We start from the raw sequence: 22155 nt of genomic DNA, 5'->3' as shown, positions 1-22155 counted from the left end.
TTGACCTTTTTGATCATTTTAGAGATCTAATAAGACCTTACACTACTAGACCAATATCATATTAGTGTCTGCATTGTAGTTTCTAAGTTGCATTAACCGAGTCTTAAGAATATTTCTTTTAGAAATATAAATAAAATGAAGTAAATTAATATTGGAAATTTAAATCAAACATTTTTCCAATAAAATTGTTTATAATACTAAATTATCTACTTTTATTATTAATGTTAATTATGTTTAGAAAATATGTTTACATTACTAAACATAACATCATCACTTTGAGATTTATACGAATTATCAGGTTGTTTGGTACATTAATGATATTGAAGAAGAAAACTAGTTGAATCTTAAGCAACTTACACGTATGGATTCAACTCAATAACTCAAAGTTTGTTGGAGACTATTACCATTGAAATGGATTCTTTCCATTGCATTTTCTTGTTATTTAGTGGATAGGTATATAGATAGATAGATACAGATAGATAGTAAAAGTATAAACTCATAACATCAATAACATCAATAAATTTATAACATCAATAAACTAGACTCATAAATATAATTATTAGTAAAATATCATAATTATGAAAGTGAATCATTCGTAAAAGGTTTTCATAAATGACCTACACTGAGGAAAATAAATCTAAAATTAAAATTTAACTAGTACATAATCATGTTAGAAAGACATTTTGCATATATATTTTTAAGCATCAGCCAATAATAATTCTAATATAGAAAATATAATTAGTTATGTATGAAGTAATTTCTTTCGGCCAAGTTTTCCAACAATGGATATCCATGGTGCATCTATAAGAAACATATACATAGACAAAACATAAATAAAAGATAAAATTGGGAAGGGAGGAATAACATCTATTTGCAAATGATGCATGAGTTATTGAAGTTATATGATAGGATATTGAAATTGCCAATTAATTTATATTTCATGCAATATTTATACAATTCAACCAACTAATTTTCATTACTTTTCGGAAGGACAAATCCTAAGGTAAAACAACCTAGAATACAAACTACTCTAACAAATTTCCAATACATTTATCAGAGGTACTTATCATGTAAGTCTAGTCTCTGAGGTACTTATATATAAGATTATTCTGGTCATACGAATTATGAACTCATATCCTCACTCAATAGTTTCACATAAACGGTCTTTTAAGACTTCTTGACGAATTACAATTATTACTACCCTGATCTAAATCTATAATAATATTTCAATCATTGTATTTTTTTTCATTTTCACCAACTACAAATATACAATAATGCTTACACACTAATTAAAGTTAACTCAATTACTCTTTTAACAATGATTCTCATGAGGCTAATTTAGTTTTCTCAACCCCATTACGCTACCACACCATGTGTTATGAGCTAGCTTCAGACATTAACTTTTTGATCCAATAACAATGAGCATAGCCTAATCTTGCTACACTTTCAAGTGCATGAATATTTTTAGGGAGACACCAAAGGGTATGGCACACACTACACTATCTTTGTCTTTCCTTTTGTTCACTTTACTTTTCAATTCTTTCTTTTGTTTTGCTTTATCTTTTTAACTATTTACTTTCTCATTTTACAACAGCTTGTCTTATTCTTTATTAATTCAGTTCCCACCATGCCAAAAAAATGTCATAGAAATTACAATGAAGCTTACCACCTTTAGCACTACCTTACAAAAATCAAAAATAGGTGAAATGTTATAACTATGAAGATGAACCAGCCTGCTACCAGAGAGCCTCCAACCACCGGGGAGTTCCATTATTACATGGGTATGGAAAGAGTGAAGAGTCATAAGTGAGACACCACGTCTTGAACCAAAACCTTAAGGCATTAGTTCCATGGGCCTTTCCTTCTTATAAACTCTTTCACTCCTCCCCGCATATCCAATGTGGGACTTCACACTTGAATAAACCCAACACATCTCAAAACTAATTGATAATTAGAGGAGTAACTCAACAAATATTTAAATCATGCATTGGAGAATGAAACAGACGATATGAAACTTACTTCCCAACGATAGTCAGATTGAAAGATTCATATCTCTCGGTTACATTATCAATCAATAGTAAAACTAATAAGATAAATATCTTGGTATAGATTATTACCCATTTCCTAATTGTGCCTCAAAGTAATGAACTCTCAATTTGTATAATTTTTTGTAGATTTTATCATGTTGAATTGGTCACGAACCAATTAATTCCCCTCTCGTGATCAATTCCACTTGTATGCCTTCAAATGATGTCACTTAACTTCACGATCTCAAACAAATCTTTTTTTTTTAAGCAAAGGTGCTTAGCACCCGAAATATATATTAATATAGGTAACCATTACAAAAGCATAAGGAACCAATTACAAAAGCATAAGGAACCAATTACAAGTTTCTGAAACAATAGCTAGGAAGGCCTAGATCATTTCTAAAGCACTTTTCATGAATGAAGTTTGGAATAGAGAATCACCAAATATAAGACTTAGAGTGTATTCCATGATTTGCCAATTTGTCCGCACAACTATTACGATCTCAAACAAATAATAATTACAAAATTGAAGTCCTAGCTTATCGCTTAAGCCCTAACTTCTTAATTGCTTATCTAATATTCGACATAGGTAATTTACTTGACTCACATTTTCTACTTAGTCTTAATATTTATGGTTGAAATATTTAAGGCGGAATTCAATGTGTTCTCTAATAATATTTAAAGAGAGGTTAGGAATATTTGTCACCTTTAATTGCCATAAATGTGGTGGAATTGTTTAGTCATTGAAAAGAGGAATAACAAGTTTCTTAGTTAAATTTGGATCTGGGTTTGCACAGAATTCTCCATTTAATGAATTTTCTTTCCCAAGAAAGAAAAAAAGAAGTTGGAATAGAATTATAAAAGGATCTTTGCAACCATGATACATGAAAGTGAAGAAACATTGTCATCTGGCAGACAATACGATAATATCAATTTATATATTTTGGACTATTTGTCCCAATGGTCATCACCTACGTTATCTTAAAGTGTAGAAATTCATACTTTTATTCTAATTAAAAAATGAGTCTAATATGTATACAATGTTAATATAAATATTTATACATAATTATTATATTATCTATTCAATCATTTGTATTATTATTCTTTTTGAGAAGTTAATAATAATTAAAAATAAGTGATAAATGAAAATCTAATAGTATATAAAACTCTTAATATAAAAATGTTTATCATTTTATAGGTTTAGCAAAAAAATCCGTTACACATTGCCTAGCAAAATAGGAACAATATTTATTATCAAAATATCAACCGTTACACCTAATTTCTTGATCTCATTCCAATCCATTCCATAAACTACTATTTAAGCTTGAACAAAATAGAATTATATTGTAAGATAATTTTGGATTTTTTAAAATATTGGATTTCCAGCTGTCTAACACAAATTTTGGTTACCAACCTCACAAGAAGTTATGGATTTTCAGGTTTTATGTTGGACACTTTGATTATATGTTGCCATATTGCACAATAAACCTTGTACAAAGGGAGCCCCCTATGGCCCATCATGTTTGTTTTTCTTCGCATTTCATGTGCACATTTTTTAATTTTCTAGAAGGATTATTTTGTTTATTGTTTTGCTATGAAACATTTTGGCTTTATTTTTCAAAATTGATGGAAGGGTAAATTACATTTTCCCTGATTTATTTATTTATGTATATTGAAGTATTGCACCCTTTGTTTTTTTATAGGTGGTGAAATATATTAAGAAAGTATAAGAGATGTTCAACTTAGTACAAAGAGATGATTAAAAGAAAGAGGTGTAATCACTCTTATATTATATTCTAACTAACCATAATGAATAGACATTATTTTTTATACTATTTATAATTATATACACAATGTATTATATTTTAGTTATCTTAATTACATTCATCACTATTTTTTGTTTAAGAAATGATACATATATTTCCTATAGGGGTAGTCAATGTAGTAATGTATGTACATAATTGGGGTGGTTTGTGTAAAATATGGTAAACCATTGATAAAGAAGGAAGATGAAGTATGAAGAAGATGATGAGTATAAACCAACAAAGAATAACCTCAACAAGAAAACTTTATTCAATTACTATTCAATGATGATGCATACAGCTTCTATTACTTGACAATAAAACAATTAAGCCATAGTTCATACTTATACTACTTAAGGGGAATCAAGAAGAAAGAAAAGAAACTAGCTAAAACTAAAAAGTTTTCATAAAGGGAAACTGAACTAATAACTGAATAAACAGAATTATGAAAAATTTCTATATAAGGAAAGAAACAGTTTTTGACTAATCTAAAGGAAGGATTTCATCTTGGGCTTTTGTGCTTGGTCTTTGCTTGTGATTAATATCATCAATTTTAACAGCCCCCCTCAAACTTGGTGTGTGGATGTCAATGGTTCCAAGTTTGGACATAATGTTTTGAAATGGTAGAGGAGAAAGAGATTTAGTAAGGATATCAACAAGTTGATTTGCAGAGGAGATAGGTAGGAGATGAATTGTTTTGTCTTGAACACGTTCCCTAACAACATGACAATCGATTTCGATGTGTTTTGTTCTTTCATGGAAGACTGGATTTGCTGCAATTTGAAGAGCCGAATTGTTGTCACAGAATATGCTTATTGGAGCTGGATGTTGAATGCCAAGGTCTCTGTACAAATAGATCAACCATTGTGCTTCACAAGTGGCCATGGCAAGTGCCCTGTATTCTGCTTCGGAGGAGGATCTGGAAATGGTGTTTTGCCTTTTACTCTTCCATGAAATCAAAGCTGTTCCTAAGAAGAAGCACCATCCTGTTACTGACTTCCTTGTGTCTAAGCAGGATGCCCAATCAGAGTCAGAGTAACCTTTTATTTCAGTGGTGTTGTTACTTGGAAAGAAGATCCCTTGCCCTGGTGAATTCTTGAGGTATCTCAATATCCTTGTTGCTGCTTTGTGATGCAAATCAGTAGGATTAGAGAGGTATTGACTTAAGAAGCCAACTGCGAATGAGATATCTGGCTTGGTATGTGTTAAGTAAAGCAGCCTTCCTATGAGCCTCCTATAAGCTGTAGAATCTTCAAGAGTGTTCCCTGATTTAGAATGGAGTCTTGTATTGTATTCCATTGGAGTTGATGCCGGTTTGGCTCCTAGGAACCCTGTTTCTTGTAGGAGATCCAAGGTATATTTCCTTTGATAGAGAGATATCCCTTGAGCACTTCTTACAACTTCCATTCCTAAGAAGAACTTGAGTTCACCAATATCTTTGATGCTGAATTTATTGTTGAGGATTGCCTTGGTATGAATTATCTGTTGCATATCATTACCTGCCAAGATCAAATCATCCACATAAACTAGAATGGCTGTGAAGCCTGTGTCAGTGTTTTTAGTAAACAGAGAATAATCAGAGGAGGATTTGATATAACCTATTTGAATCAAGGTGCTTGTTAGCTTCTCATGCCACTGTCTACTTGCCTGCTTCAGACCATAGATTGACTTCTCAAGTTTGCATACCAGCTTGGGATCATTGTTGTGTAGACCTTGAGGGATCTTCATGTAAACTTCTTCTTTAAGATCTCCATGTAAGAAAGCGGTGTTTATGTCTAACTGATGCATATGCCAATTAAACAGGGCAGCTAGGCATAAGAGGACTCTTATGGTTGTCATTTTCACCACTGGACTAAAGGTGTCCATGTAATCAACACCCTCAGTTTGGTTAAAACCTTTTCCCACTAATCTGGCCTTGTGTCTCTCTATGGAACCATCAGGATTATGTTTGATTTTAAAGACCCACTTACATCCTATGGCCCTCTTATTATTAGGTAGGGTGGTCAATGTCCAAGTATTGTTATTTGCTAGAGCTTTCAATTCTGCATGGATCGCATTTTGCCAACATTCATGTTTGATGGCTTCTGCATAGTGATGAGGGGTTTGGTTGATGGATATAGCAAGAGAAAAGTTCTCATGTCTTTGAGACAGGTGGTTATATGTGAGGGTTTTGTTGATGAGGTATTTTATGTGAGGTGTCTCAATGTTAGGTCCATGAATCATGTTGTAGTGATAGTCTCTTAGGTAATTAGGTGTTCTCTTGATCCTTTGTGATTGTCTACTGGTATGGTTGGAATCAAGAACATCAGGGATAGGCTCAGATTCAGGTTCAGTGTGCAGAGTTGGCATGTGATCAGGTTGAGTGTGCAGGATTGGCATAGGGATGGTTGAGGCATCATGTGCTGGTATGGGACAAGATGGTATGCTTTCCCTATCAATAGGAAGGACGAGAGTGGGTATATCATTCATATCAGTGTTCATTATATTTTTGAGTAAGGGAAAAATGTGTTCAAAGAATGACACATTTCTAGAAAGGAATACTTCATTTGTTTTGGCATCTAAGAGTATGTATCCTTTAGTGCCATGCTTAAATCCTAGAAACACACATCTTCTTGACCTAGGATCTAGATTTCTCCTATGTGAGACTAAGGTTGAAGCATAGCATAGGGAGCCAAAAACTTTCAGGATTTCAATATCAGGCAAGGTTTGATAGAGTTCCTCATAGGGTGACTTATTACACAAGTAAGTAGAGGGCTGCCTATTAATCAAGTGTATAGCATGTGACACAGCATAATTCCAAAAACAGTGAGGCAAACCAGATTGAAAAATAAGGGCTCTAGTGACACTTAGTATGTGTTGGTGCTTTCTCTCAACCACACCATTTTGTTGTGGTGTTTCAACACAAGTGGTTTGATGTTGTATTCCTTTTGATAGATAGAAATCACGCATAGTAAATTCCTTGCCATTATCACTTCTAATGGCTTTAACTCTCAAATTAAATTGAGTATCAACATAAGATATGAATTCTTTAACAAGTTGACTTGAGTCAGATTTTTGTTCCATAAAAAAGGCCCAAGTAAATCTAGTTTTGTCCTCAACAATGGTGAGAAAATATCTATGTCCAAAGGTGGAAATGGTGGGCATGGGACCCCATATATCAATCCGAATTAATTCAAATGTAGTGATAGATTTTGTAATGCTAGCATAATATGGCAGTTTTCTTTGTTTAGCTAGGTGACATATCTCACAAGGGTCAATGTTTTTACTGCATTTTATAAAAGGAAATGTAGCATGCATAGTGTTTATTTTGTCATCAGACAAGTGGCCTAGCCTAGAATGCCACAGATTACAATCAGCATGGCTAATGTGAACATTAACATAGTGAGGTTTAGCATAGTTTTTGGTAGAATCAGTTAGCACATATAGTCCTCCTTCTAGCTTAGCTGCACCAATCATCTTCAAGGAGTGAAGGTCCTGAATTTTACAATGATTGGTGGTAAATATTAGAGTGCAGGCTAGATAGGTGGTAAGTTTAGATATAGAGATTAAGTTGAAGTTAAAAATAGGAACATACAAGACATTGGTGAGGTATAAATCATTTGAGAAAACCACAGTTCCTGAGTAATTGGCAATTACTTGATTGTCATTGGGCAAGGTGATCAACAAAGGTTTAATCTTCTTGAAGTTTTGGTATAGGGACAAGGAGTGACAGACATGGTCTGTTGGTCCTGTGTCAAGAATCCATGTGAAAGATGTAGTTTGTGAATTACCTGAAATGTGTTGTTCTGTGGCAATGATGGAATTGGATGTTGATTGATTCGAGCTATGCTTTGCTTGGCTCATGGATTCTTGTATCAGATTCTTTAAAGCATTGTGTTGAGCTGGTGTGAAGGCTAGTATTGGATCAGACTTTTCTTCTTTAAAGCTCAGGTCTACAAGATCATGATGTTCTTCTAATAAGTCTAAGCTTGCATGTCCTACATAGTTATTGACATTTCTTGCATTTGTTTGATAGTTGGGTGGAAATCCATGCTTTTTGTAGCATGTGTCAGCAGTGTGTCCAGTTCTCTGGCAAAATGTGCAAGTCTTTTGTCCCCTTGCTCTTCCAAATGTTCCAGTAGGTCTGTCGCCAATTATTCCTCTCCCTCTTCCTCTTCCTTTCTGTCTTGTTTCATTGTAGTTGCTCGAGAAATTCCCAGAAAATTTCAGGTCCTCAAGTTGCATTTGTCTCTCCTGTTGAACCAAGGTTGAAAACACTTTGTTGATTGGAGGGAGAGGGTCATAGAGCATTATTTGTGATCTAATGGGTGTGAATTATTCATTCAAGCCTCTCAAGAAGCATTTTACATAGTCATTCTCCCTATAATTTTGAATGGTAGGGATGGTGCAAGCACATTTGTATTCAGATAGGCAGGGAGGAATAGGCCTATAATTGTCTAGTTGTTGCCAAAGGCCTTTCATCTGATTGAAAAAGGCTGCAATGGACAGATTACCTTGCTTGATGGAATGAATTTCCCCAATAAGCTCAGAGATTCTGAACATGTCTCCCTGATGGTATCTTTGATGAAGATCTTCCCAAATTTCTTGTGTCGTTTCCAACCACAACACACTCTGGACAATTGAAGGTTCAATAAAGTGATTAAGCCGAGACACTACCAGATTGTTGCATCTTTTCCAAGCTGTGAACATTTGATCGTGTGGAGGTGGTTTGGTCAGTGTTCCATTGACAAATTCTAGCTTGTTTTTGGTTTCCAAAGCCATTGTCATGGCTCTTGACCAAGAATGATAATTTTCTCCGTTCAAGAGAGATGATACTAGAGAGGAGCCCGTGTTTTCATTTAGGTGCATATAGTAAGGATTTGTTGGGTCAAGAATAGGATTTGTTGGATTTGCCATTGGTATGCAGAAGAGGTTATGAAAACAGCAGCTGATGATGAAGCAGAGAAAGAAAAGAGAAGACGAGAAGATTGAGTAGTAGTGAAGATTTGAAAGGAGATGGCGCAGCAGAGTCACCCTTGCAAGGGTGCTCTGATACCATGTAAAATATGGTAAACCATTGATAAAGAAGGAAGATGACGTATGAAGAAGATGATGAGTATAAAACAACAAAGAATAACCTCAACAAGAAAACTTTATTCAATTACTATTCAATAATGATGCATAGAGCTTCTATTACTTGACAATAAAATAATTAAGCCATAGTTCATACGTATACTACTTAAGGGGAATCAAGAAGAAAGAAAAGAAACTAGCTAAAACTAAAAAGTTTCCAGAAAGGGAAACTGAACTAATAACTGAATAAACAGAATTATGAAAAATTTCTATATAAGGAAAGAAATAGTTTTTGACTAATCTAAAGGAAGGATTTCATCTTGGGCTTTTGGGCTTGGTCTTTGCTTGATGTTGAGTAAACTATGGTGACTAATATCATCAAAATTTAACAGTTTGTGTAGGTTTAAAAAAGTGATAGACAATTTGTGTAATTTCACTAAAACTCAAGGGTTGTCAGTATAATTTACTCTATTTTTTATATTTAAGATTACACACGTAAATTAAATAAATTATTTAATGATGTCTAAAATAGTTATAATGGACTAAAATACTCCTAGTTAATTTCCATCTACTTCTATAATTAATAGAGTTATAAATATGAAGTGAAAAAGAACATGTAATAAATAAATGTATAGTTGAAAATAAGATATAATTTAGTATTGAGTTTTTTGTACTACCAAAAATATCCTCTCATCTATGAGTGAGGAACTAATTTTTCTCGAGGCATATGACTGTCTACTCAACAATTATTGCTCACATGAATCAAATAATTAACCTTTTTGGTCTTTCTAAGTTTAAAATATAAAGAAAATTTGAATAAATCAATAGACTAAAACATAAAAACATTACTAACAATAAGAGTAATAAATAACTTGAAAGAGTTTAAACGAATTAATTTTTTTGTTGACAAAAATAATATTATTAGATATTTACTAAAGGTATAAAAGTATTACAAGGGAGTGAAAGATAATAAATGAAAATTAAAAAAAAGATTGAAGTCAAGACATTCATAGGGATTGAATATCCAATAATGTGCTTGCCCATTTTCCAACCGGTGGATTTGTTTGGTTGACAAAAGAAAATGAGAAGAGAGAAATAGGCGAGAAAGAAAAATGTGAGAAAGAGAAAGAGGAGAAATAAATTAGATTTTTGTGATATTTGGTATAAGAGAAGAAAGTGATAATGTTGTGATTCAAATTACAAAAATGTCTCTAGAATAAAGAAAAGAGACAGAAAAATGTTGTTTTATTATTAATTAAAAATAAATATTATAATTTTAAATTATAAATTTTATTATAATTTTAATTAACATTTTTAATTGATATGATTTGTGACATAGTTTAGGACAAAATTTGAGACAACGGATCATAATTCAGCTAAAGTTTCTCATCCTCTTCTCACTTTCTCCTCATAAGTGGAGAGGAAAAAATTGTGGGCCGACCCGCTTTTTTCTTCTCTCCCTTCTTTCTCCCCTCTCAACCAAAGGGGAGAAACTCCCCATTTCTCTTCTACTTCGCTCTCTCTTTTCTCTCTTCTTTAACTCTACCCGACTAAACTCAACTTAAATGTCTTGAAATTTTGAGTTAATATGTGGTATTGAAAATTCATTGTGATTCTTCTTTTAACTCATAATTGTGAATCTCTTTTAACTTTTGGGCTCTCCAATCCAATGAGGTACCACACTACCACCATACCCAAAACTTAATAAATTAATTTGTTTAGAACCAAAAAGAGCCTAATCAACTTTGACCCTAGATTTGATAAATAGTGAGAATAAGTTCATAATTTGAAGATTCCCTAATTAAATAATTTAACGTGGGATAATTTGAATTTTGAAGATTAAACTTTCCTAGTTTATTGTATCTAATCATTACAATCATAGAATTCCCATGGAACAAATTTTCCTTTTCATGAAGTATTATATGTCTTTTTCATGAAGTTATGTCTATGACATTGCAAGCTGTCCAAGCAGTATATGTATCCACATGCAACATTAAATGCAGAATGAGTTGGGCTTAGAAGGCACATGATTCTGTCGTTAAGAAGTTAGCTATAGTGGTAGCAACTATTTAAATTATATTTGAAATCGTAATTGTGATTTCTTTGTGTTTATCGTAATTTTTTACGATAAATTATGCGAAATATAGTTGATAGGATCACAATTATATTTGCTGGTTGCAAAATGAAATTTAAAATATGAAATAAAATATATTTTTATATTATAAGATAACTTATTTTCTTAAATCTATTCATTGTTTAATATGTGTTTTATTTCTCTTTTTTCTAAAAGTTTTCATTTTAAAATATATTATAAAAAATAAAAGAAGACACATGTCAAACAATATACAATATGTAAATTCAAGGAGATAAATTATCTCATGTTATATGGGAAAATATTTTATTCCTCTTCAAAATATTGGTTTACAACATAAAGTATGCTCAAGTTTTTTCATATGATTTAATACTTCTTTCATTTTTTCTGTTAGAGATAATATATATAAGTAGGTTACATATTCTAATATAAGGTACAAAGATACATGCATAGTATAGGAAAATTAATTCCTCAATTGTCAAAACTAATAATGTGCTGGACTTCATTATGACCGAATAAACAAAAGAAACTTACTCACGGTCCATGGTTTTTCTAACTCTGTAAAAAGCTATCTACTTGCCAAGAGACTTAATAATATGTGTTTATAATTCACATTTACACATGCATTTATAGTATATAAGTACTATAAAAAAAATTTAAAAGCAAAGATGTACTAATCGCAGTAAAAATGGTGCTAACCCAATACTTTAAAATTATGGAAGAATCTTTTTTTGAGTATATAGATATGTACTACATAGGATCATTACACTAGTTTACAAACATAAGAGAATAATGACCTATTTTAGAGAGGAACCGAGTCCAAGATATAGCTTGAATTACATCCAGAGTTTGCACATAACTAGCTTCCTTGTTAGAAAAAATTATGTCGTTCCTCATAATCCATAAGGACCACATTACCATTAACCATACAATCCTCCAAAACTTTGACCCATTAAAGGGTCTCCCAATGTCATCATGCATATTCAACGACTCAATAGCAAATGAAGGATTTGAGGTAGGGACTTCAAGCCAGACATAAACCCCTTTCCAAACAGAAGATGCAAAGTCACAGTTAAGGAACAAATGTTCCAGAAATTCATCATGGTTCTTACAAATAGCATACTTTATGTCAACAAGAGAAGAGATAACACTCCTCTTAAATAATTCAACTCTTGAAGGGAGTCTACCTCTCAAAAGTTTCCAAACAAAGTTTCAAATTTTGGAAGGCACATAATTTATTCAAGATTTAGATAGCTGAGTATCTGTAGTATGTGGCGTTTGACCAGTCTAACAAAGATAAGCTGATTTCACTAAATAAGAACCAAAATTCTCAGCACTCCAGCTCCACCTATATGCACAAAGTCTCTTACACAAATGGTTCTACAACAACAGTAATAAATAAGTCGTAAATAAGAGTAATTATTTTCATTTCACTTGATAACAAGGTTTTACTTGCAGGTTCACATACTTAGTATAGCAATTAAGAGACAAATTGGTTGGATCTTAACATTGCACTTCCTTATGAACTTATCAACCATTTTCTCATGCATATAGTGTCATACTACAAGTCGACTATTCAGTTGATTAGTGCATAACGACACCATCTTTAACTCAAACAAATTGACTATTCATTATATTGTAGATCATGTGAAGGTGAAATCTTAGTTTTGGATCAATAGAAGACACACCTTACACTATTTGGGTGTCAAACCCTCACCAATGCTCATTTGTCTCGACTCTCATTTTCCCATGTAATTTTTCATTAAATTTATTGTAACCCTCATTCAATTTTAGTAAAATTTGTCCATAAAAAAACAAGATTTTAAATTATGATTGAGGTTATATTACTATAATTGTGGGCTATTACAAGAAAATACAATCACACAGTCCAAATTTATATTTTTATTCTTTTGGTTACGATGAAATTTGCATTTTTACCATAAAAATAAAAAGGGAAACATGTACTTGTCTCTCCATTAATTAAGAGGATGTTATTAAAACTAAAAACCTTAACTTTACCATTGCGGCTATGGAACATTTTCACAATAATTGAAGAACATTTCAAGAAAACGTGGTTGATCCTATGAATGCCAAATCTACTACGACCATAGTATTATAACATGAATTGTGGTGACCAACTTAGATTTAAATCTTACTATTTAACCTAAGCTCTTTTTCATAAGTTACATCCTTTGCCTCATAGAAGCTAGTAAGTTAATGCTCCCATGTTAAAAAGCTAGAAAGATTCTATCTATATTTTTCTTTTCCATAATAGTACACATGAGTCTTGAGGGGCTTAATGTTTTATCCCATCCCTTTACAGTATGGAAGCTACTTGCATCGGCATATGCCAGAATATATCTTATGAAATAACCCGAGAAAACAACTAGGAAAGAAAATGCCCAAAAATATATAAAGGGTTGAGGTATATGAATGATATCAAGATACTAAATTGTGATGACATTATAATACAAAATACATAATAATACTAACTCTTAATTTTATTAATATATGTATTAAACTCTCCATTACTTAAGGAAACAAATCATAAAAGATTAGATAAAATCATCTTAATCCTAAGAATCAATGGGCGTTGATTCAAGTGTTACATGTTTAATTCTCTTTAAGCAAAGTCTCGGGTTCGAGTCTTGTGGATGGAAAAAATATACGTTGAGTGAGTTAGCCTCACGTACCTATAAATATTCCCGACTCAGACATCATTGCCTATAGTATGAGAATACATGTGGGAAACCAAAAAAATCTTAATCCTAAGAGATATTTTTAAATATCATAAACTAATAAAAAATATAATAACGATTTTCTCTCGATATCCAAATATCTTCTAGATATTCTTTATAAAATAATTTAATATATTTTAGGATATTTTTATATATTCTAATATCATCCTCAATCTTGCATAATCCACTGAAATCCATTCACTCAGTGTTGCAACTTTGGTTCTCAATCAAGAACACTAGTTAGCTGCATTTAGATTTGGTTCTCACTCTCAATCATGAACAATAATTTTCTATTGGTGGTTTATACGTGTTGCATTCAAGAGGGTTCTGACACACGATTCTGCACCATTGAAGGAACTTGTGTTTGCAATTTTGCCTCTGTGTCTTCATTAATCATTATGTGATTATAATCTTTTGTTGCTTTCCCTTCTTTCCCACTTCATTTTGGGGTGTTTATGCGTGTTCATTTTCTATTGAGATAGTTGGTGTAAGATTGAAGTTGGATTTCATCATGTTATGTTGTTATTATAAGTTGTTCATGTCTTAGTAACACTAACATTCTACTAAAGCAAAATTTGAACCTAGCGAATGCATCTGCATTTTTTTGGTAAGCAAATTGTATTAAAAGCAGCATAAGAGGTGCTAACCCAATATAAGATAAAGATAAAAAATTGATCTTTTTAGAAGTTAATATAATACAAGTTTTTGGATCGTTACACCAATTTGCAAACACAAGAGAAGTTGGGACAACTTTAGAAAGAAACCACGACCAAGACCTAGTCTGGATTAAATCCAAAATATGCACATAACTCATAGCTTTATTGAAAAAGATCAAATCATTCCTCATAATCCAAATGGATCAAACCATAGTAAACCGTAATATTCTCCACAAACTTGCCCCTTTTACATTCGGTCTAAGAGCATCATGCATTACTAAGAATTCCCCAATCGAATTTGGAAGTTAAATGGAGACTTGTAACCAAGAGTAAACTCTTCTTCACAAAGCAAAAGCAAAATCACAAGAAATAAACATGGTATGATATTATCTGCCATAAATAATTGCCTTTAAATATGTACTATTTTTTCATTATATTTGACGATCTACTCTTTAGTTCAGGTTAAACCGGACATGATTAAAAAAATCAAATACAACTTATTTATATCAAATTGTAGTCTAAATCTGTTACAGTTGTGGAGGGCCAACCCATCATTAAAAATCATTATTTAAATTTTGTTGCACTAGGATTTTCTCTCTAAGACCAAATCCATAACTGTTAGAACATGTGAAAACCCTTTTTATGCACATTTTTATCACATTTGTCTTTAAATTTGAAATTTGAACTCAAAAGTTGGTTACAGGACAAGGAAGATATTAATACTCTATCCTCTCGTACTAGATGATACATTCATTAATTGCATTGACCAATTTATACCTCTAAAATTGTTTGTTTATTTTATATTTTAAAAAGGAATAAATATTTTTACTTTATTGTGTTTGACAACGTAGGATTATGCTTCATGTATCTTCATGAGCAATAGAGAATCAAGACTATATAATTCTAGATTGAAAATAGATTATTAATTAAGTTTACTTTATTTTTAGGTTCGAAAAGAAGAAGTAAGACTTAATCAAAGTCCATCATCTGGCCTTACTTCAATGAGTTAAGTTATACAACTCTTTGCCCAATACATGATCTCATCTTAAAGAGTGGTAAAGCTCAGACCAAGATCTCATCTACTTTTCAATTCTTAAGGTTTTTTAGATTACTACAAGGTGTAAATTGATGATGATAGCTTGCATTATCAATGCAATTGCTACAATTTGGTATTGCCGAAACCAAGCTAGATTTAATGATTTGGACATTTCCCTCCCTCATGCCATGGCTAAAATCAAAAGGGACACTGCCTTTACTGGGAACATATGCACCCTGCATACTAAAAACTCCTTAGCTAAGTTCTAGTTACTTCAAGCTTTCGGTATAAGAGATAATTTTAGCAAGGCTCCTAACATCTTAGAGGTAATTTGGAAGACTCCTTCTCTTGGTTGGGTGAAAGCCAACTCAGATGGTGCTGCCCATGGTTGTCCTGGTCATGCCGGAGGGGGAGAAATTTTCAGAAACAGTGAGGGGGAGTTCTTGGGTTGCTATGCTTCCTATTTCAATATTCAAAATTCGGTCTATGCTGAGTTGCTTGCAGCTATAATGGCTGTCATCATAACCTATGAGAAAGGTTGGAGGTCTATTTGGTTGGAGTGTGATTCTAAAGTGGTGGTGGACATTTTCAATGGCTCCAAATTGGTTCCTTGGCGTCTAAGTAACCTCATGAACAAGTGCACCACCGCCATAAATTCCATACACTTTATGGTTACTCACATTTTCAGGCAAGGGAATTCTTGTGCCGACAAGCTTGCCACGCATGGAGTTACCTCCAAAGCTGATTCTTGGTGGGATAGTTTGCCGAATTTCTTGTATGAGGATTTTAATAGAAACAGGAATTTGCTTCCTAACTATAGGTTTCGTAATTTGTAAACTTTTGACGTTTGTTTGTAATCCTTCTCTTTTAATGAACTCTCGGGTGTGGGTTAGCACCTTTGTTTAAAAAAAAATTGATGATTACTTAATTATCATTTTTAGCTATTTCAAGAGTGTGAAGTGCAGGCATATGTTTCACACAATATCTCATCTTAAAATTGCGGCAAAAATAGTTTTTATTGTTAAAATAGATGTGTTTTCTGTTTTGTATAATCGATTAACAATATGGTTAACTGATTATGTAGTTAGTTACTTCAGTTAGTTAAGCTGAGTTTTATTTGTGATTTTACTATAAAATGTGAGTCTTACACCTTTGTAATCCCAATTCAATAATGAAAATATTATGAGGTAGTCTTCAATACTCTAGTGCCAATTCTATTTTTCTATGAAGTTTGAATCTTTGCTTTTCTTGTTCCTATCTTGAGTTCTTTCTTTTCAAGTATGGAAATCCATGTTTTAACATTTACTATTTTTTTTATGCATGGTGCAAGAGCACCAAAATATATAGATGAAGAAAGTTACAAGACAAAGAAAAATATTAAAAAGAGGACCAATTTATTTAAGGTTTTATATTAAGAAAACTAAATGGTAACATAGTAAAAAGTGTTTATTTGAGTTACTTTTACTGAAGATTCATATATTATTCCATTATTATAATCATCCATCACTGCAAATATATTCGTTATAAATTATTTTATTAATTTCATTTTTTATTAATAGAATGCACATTTATATTTATATTTATTGTCATTTATGTTATTACTACTTATTATTATAACTATGATTATTATAATATAATATAGTCACTCAGGATTATTATTATTAATAAAATAAGAAAAGGAATATGTGAAAAAATTATGTTAAAAGCAACATATCATTTGTTGCATGTAAATTGATGGATGATAGTGTCATACAACAATGATGAAATTTAGAAATCTTCATCTAACCCCATTAGGCCTCAAGATTATGCTTGAATGGGTAATATGAAAAAAAGTTGAATAAAGGAAGAGATGAGCCCCATAAAATTTGAGCAATCCCATATCAATTATTTTGTGTTTCTCTCTAGTATCTTTTTATGTTTATGTCTTTTGTAGTTTTGTGTGAGTCGGTGTGTCTCTATTTTTTTTAGAAAGAATCCTTATTAACGAGTCAATAATGACATTGAATTCGACTACTTGTCATATATACTTTCTAAAATTGGTATCTTCTATTAATGAGTCCACTAATAACCATTTAAACTAATCGAAATACTTTTTGTTTTATTTTCATTTAAAATGAAAAATCAAAGAAAAATTACACATGCTTTTTAAATTGAAATCTCTCCATTATTAGGTTAATAAGTGTATGTTAATTCCTCTCTACAAATTTTAATTTGAAAAGTATCCCAATATTATTGAGTTCATTTTTTATTTTGAAAGGAATCATTAACTTTGAGATGATATTCAATAAATATATATTAAATTATTTAAATCTCTTTATATGAATAAGAAATCTGATACTATCTAATTTATTAAATTATTTTCCAAATCAAAATCTTTCGTTTATTTTTTATGGAATCAAGTCTGATTAAAATATTTTTATCTGTGATTGACTTTTATTATATATATATATATATATATATATATATTAATATTTGATATTTTTATTTATTTATTTTTTAACAATAGGTGTAAGACAAAATTGGGTTTTCAAAAGTCTTCCTCGTTATTTGTTGCTTATTGAATAGTTTACAAATAGAGGTTTGAGATCTGTCATGAAAATTAAAATAGTAAATAAATGATTGTGAATTTTGTTGAGATATGGAGATCTTATATGGCAGTGTTTTATCGCACGAATGTGTTTATTGTTCTTTTTCTAACATGGGCCTTTGAGATTGTCATTTGTTAAGTTTGTTTTCTGATTAGTTATGGTAGAGTAAAGCCAGAACTTAGGGAACATTAGGAACACATGTCAGGTTACAAATGAAACTTAGAAAACAAGACACCATGAATGTTGGTGGGAGTACTACGGAACCTAGAAAATAAGACACTAGGAACATGAGCCAAGGTAATGTAAAAACCTATAAAGTAAAAACACCAAAGACGCAGGTTAGAGTATTGTCATAATTCCAAAAATAAATTAAACCAAGAAAATAGGTTAGGGTATTATCGGAACTTGGAAAAGAAGATATTATGAGCACAAGTCGCTGTATAGTTAGAACCTAAGAATATAAAAATAGTGAAGACAAACGCCTAGGTACTCCGAAATTCTAGAAAATAAATAAAATCAAGAATGTAGGTCGGAGTACTATTGGAACTTGAGAAACAAAACACTAGGAACGCATGAGAGTGTAATGCAATAACCTGCCAAAATAAAATGTTAAAGACGCAAGTTGCGTTATTTTCACAATCCGGGAACATAATTTAAATTTAGATCAGCCACAAGCTCTTAAAAAGTATGATTTTGAATAATGTCATACACTAGATCATGTGAAGCATGATTATGGAACATGTCAAGTACGAGGTCATGGAAAATATAATTTTAAAATGGATTAAGCATTTGTCATGAAAATTATTTTTAAGCAAATCAGACATATAGATCAAGTAAGAATTTTTAAGCACATCAAACATAGGGACACAGAAAAGATTGATTTAAACACATCATGCTAGAAACAACTTTTCTATTTGCAGGGTATGACAATATATATGTACCATTCCTAGAGCACATTAAGTAGGAGCCTTATGCCTGCACTACCAGACTTTTTTAGAGAGTAAGTTTGACACAGTTTTTTCTTATTGAAATATAGTAATATGCGTTAAAAATAAAACATTCTAATTGAACACTAAAATAAAATAAACAAATGCATTGAAAATTTCAGAAAATTTACTTTTTATTTAATATTTTTTAATTCTTTAATGACTGCTCGGCATACCAAAATCTTATTTAAATCTTTTAGTAAGATACTTTACATTATATATCATCAAATTATAAAACTACTAAATAATTTAAAAAGTTTCAAACGAAAATAATTAGAAAAGTTTACCTACCATAAGATTTTTTATAGCTAAACTTTTAAATTAGGATTTTAATAGTTAAAAATTACCATTTTTAATAGATATCTCACCTTCATTGGTAAAATATAAATCTAAATTTAATGGCGTGGTCTTATAAATGACCAGAACTAATTTTCTCTTAATCAATTATAAACTTTATACACACAATCTCAAGAGCATCCACATGATTAAAGTTTATTAATCCCTTCTACGTTGTACACTATTGTAAGGTACTTGTATAAAACAAAAAGGATATTAAAAATAAATTTGAACAAATAAACTAGATTGTTTATTTTATTTTAATATGCCAAAGAAAATTTTAGTGGAGTATATAAAGTTACTCCAACTCTCATAAGGAAAGACTAAAACTTGTTCTAACAATAAATACTCATATAATCAAGAAGTCTAACACACCAACCTTGTTAATGATCCTTAAACATGGGAACTTTAACCAAACAAGACTTTATTATACTACTTGGTGCAAGTTCTATTGTTATAAACTGATTTATTTCCTTCACTATACTTTATAGTTTAAGCTATAATCAACTGACTTGTTAAAATTAGGTATAAATTAATCAAATGAAACTTAAACTTCAAAGCATAATCTGAAAAATGAAATTAAATAATCAACTCAGAATTAAAGCAAGAAAAAATCATTGCATTAAACTTGTCACGAGAGAACAATTTATCCAGTGAGGCATGAAATTATAATAGTGTTAATATTGAAATATACACTTCTAGCACCAAAAGGTTTGAAAAACAAAGTAAGATTCAATAAGGGTCTATAGTTCCATAGTTCCCAAATTTTTACAAATTGAACCAATAATCTAAAACAAAGTGGCATGATCATCAACAGAAGATGTAACATCACTACAACTAATTTTGATATCATCAAGAAGCCATTTCTCAAGCAAAGAGAATGGAATTTCTGCAATACTAGTACTAGGCTTGGTCTCATCTTGGAAAAAAGTACTTGCCTCAGGTGACAAAGATGGAGAAAATTCAGAATTTGAAGAGTAATCCAATGAATCATTATAACCAAACAAGGACTCAAAAGTCTCAGACAAATCAACACTATTAGTCTTTCCTTCACTAGAAGCACTCTCAATTCCTGCAAAGTTGTTGAATGAGTTTTGAGTACTCACAATTGAGTTAGATTTTGATGATGCCTTATTTGGTGGATTCTTCATCCAACCCTTCAATAAACGAGCTATGTTATCAGCACTTGAAGCATAGCATACAGAATTAGGATTAGTTTGTTTTATGGATCCAATATCATTATAAAGATTACTATCATTTTGTTCAGGTAATGAAAGTATCTTGTTTGGTGAAAGAGCTTCACTAAGAGCTTTCTTAGCCATGTGAATATCAGTTTGGAGCCTTCTTTCCCATTGGCCTCTAGGTATTGGCTTTGAAGTAGATGAATTATACACATTTCCTAAGCTTCCTCCTTCAGATCCTGGTTCTAATTTCTTGAGTCTCTTTTTCAAATACGTGTTCCAATAATTCTTGATATCATTATCTGTCCTTTGTGGAAGGTATGACGCTATAGCAGCCCATCTACATCATAATCAATCAACTTGTTTAGTAAGAATGAACCTCCAAAAAATTAAATATATAGTAAAGTTTAAGTTATATGATATACTGAAAAGTTGAATAAAGTACCTATTTCCTAAAAGAGCTTGAAGGTGGATTATCATCTTTTCCTCTTGTTCTGTGAAGTTACCCCTTTTGATTCCTGGCCTTAGGTAATTTGCCCATCTAAGCCTACAACTTTTAGAGCACCTTGACAACCCTGAAAACAAAAAATAAGGTACTATTTCAGATCAAAGGAATAGAGAAGAGTGAGAATTTTAATTTCCTAATAATATATATGATGTTAAAAATACTGAAGAAAAAAGAATATATGAATAAAAAAATGACCAAATACTAACCAGTATTTGTAGGAACAGCCCTCCAATTTCCAGGACCATGTTCCTGTATATAAGACACCAAAATGATATCTTCTTCAGGAGTCCAAGGTCCTTTTTTCACAACTTCTTTATCACAACATGGTGGTCTTCCCATCTTTTTTCTTTCTTTCTCTTACACCTTATAACTTTATAATATATGCTCCAGAAATTAAATAGTATTACACTTCTATTTCTCTCTCTATTCCCTCTATGATTTCTTCTTCTTTTTTTCTTGTTTACTTCTATGACAAGTGACAAAGGCTAAAAGGAAAACATGGTGAGTATAAATAGAGGGTTGAAGTGATGATAAGGAGTGTGTGAAGATAGAAGGGAAGCCAAATAGTCAAAATTTGACAGCAATAGCATTAACTATGAGAGCAAAGTCAGCTTCAACTATAGAGTAATAATAATAATAATATGTTTCTATCTCTCTCTCTTTGTGCTTCTCAAAACCGCGTTTGCATTCAATGTGGTTGCACTGGGAAAGTTCTATTATCTGCTTTTTTAAAAGTCTCATAAACTCAGTAACCATTAATGTTAATATGATAAAGGTGATGACTCTAGCAAACCCAAAGCTTCCACATTACCACATTGTATTGTTCCTTTCTTTATGTGCATGTGAATAGTAAGTGCTTCTTAATAAAGCAAGCCAACCCTTTCTCTTTCAACTCATCAATTAAACATTTTGATTCATTGACTTTTTTTTATGTTTTTGAAGGAGACCCATGTCTAACTTACTTGGAGTAATTCTTAGTTAAGGCATTGACACTAACATCACTTAAAAAACCATTGAAATTAGGGTTTTGTTAGATAGTCTAAGGTTAATTTAAAATTTTGTCCTATTGAAAGTAGGGTTTTATAATTTTGAGTAGGTAAAAAATATTATTGGGAGATGCTAGATGTTTAATTGTAGAGTGAGTGATATACTT

The 22155-nt window shown here is 31.4% G+C and overlaps 1 protein-coding gene and 1 long non-coding RNA gene across 4 annotated transcripts in view; one reads left to right on the top strand and one right to left on the bottom strand.

The window, feature by feature from the left end:
* Positions 1–1057: 1057 nt before the first annotated feature.
* On the top strand, positions 1058–20107 carry LOC109339446. The gene is made up of 3 exons (XR_002106663.1): positions 1058–1070; positions 8796–8800; positions 19968–20107. It is a non-coding gene; the product is annotated as an uncharacterized LOC109339446 (long non-coding RNA).
* The window catches only part of LOC109339443 (myb-related protein 306-like), a 13715-nt gene continuing 11599 nt past the window's right edge, over positions 20040–22155 (bottom strand). Inside the window, exons 1-4 of one of the 3 annotated variants that reach the window (XM_019576882.1) lie at positions 21209–21466; positions 20940–21069; positions 20406–20834; positions 20040–20375 (exon numbers count right to left, since the gene is read on the bottom strand). In XM_019576882.1, the coding sequence (XP_019432427.1) occupies positions 20102–20375; positions 20406–20834; positions 20940–21069; positions 21209–21341 (966 nt within the window). In that variant the 5' untranslated portion in view covers positions 21342–21466 and the 3' untranslated portion in view covers positions 20040–20101. Of the gene's footprint in view, positions 20835–20939; positions 21070–21208; positions 21472–22155 lie in introns of those variants that run through there. The other 2 variants (XM_019576881.1, XM_019576880.1) reach the window with 2 other exon arrangements.

Source organism: Lupinus angustifolius, unplaced genomic scaffold (genome assembly GCF_001865875.1).
Source record: "Lupinus angustifolius cultivar Tanjil unplaced genomic scaffold, LupAngTanjil_v1.0 Scaffold_75_86, whole genome shotgun sequence".
Taxonomy (NCBI): Eukaryota; Viridiplantae; Streptophyta; class Magnoliopsida; order Fabales; family Fabaceae; genus Lupinus; species Lupinus angustifolius.
The sequence above is the reverse complement of the archived record's forward strand: the minus strand, read 5'-3'. Positions and strand labels throughout refer to the sequence as shown.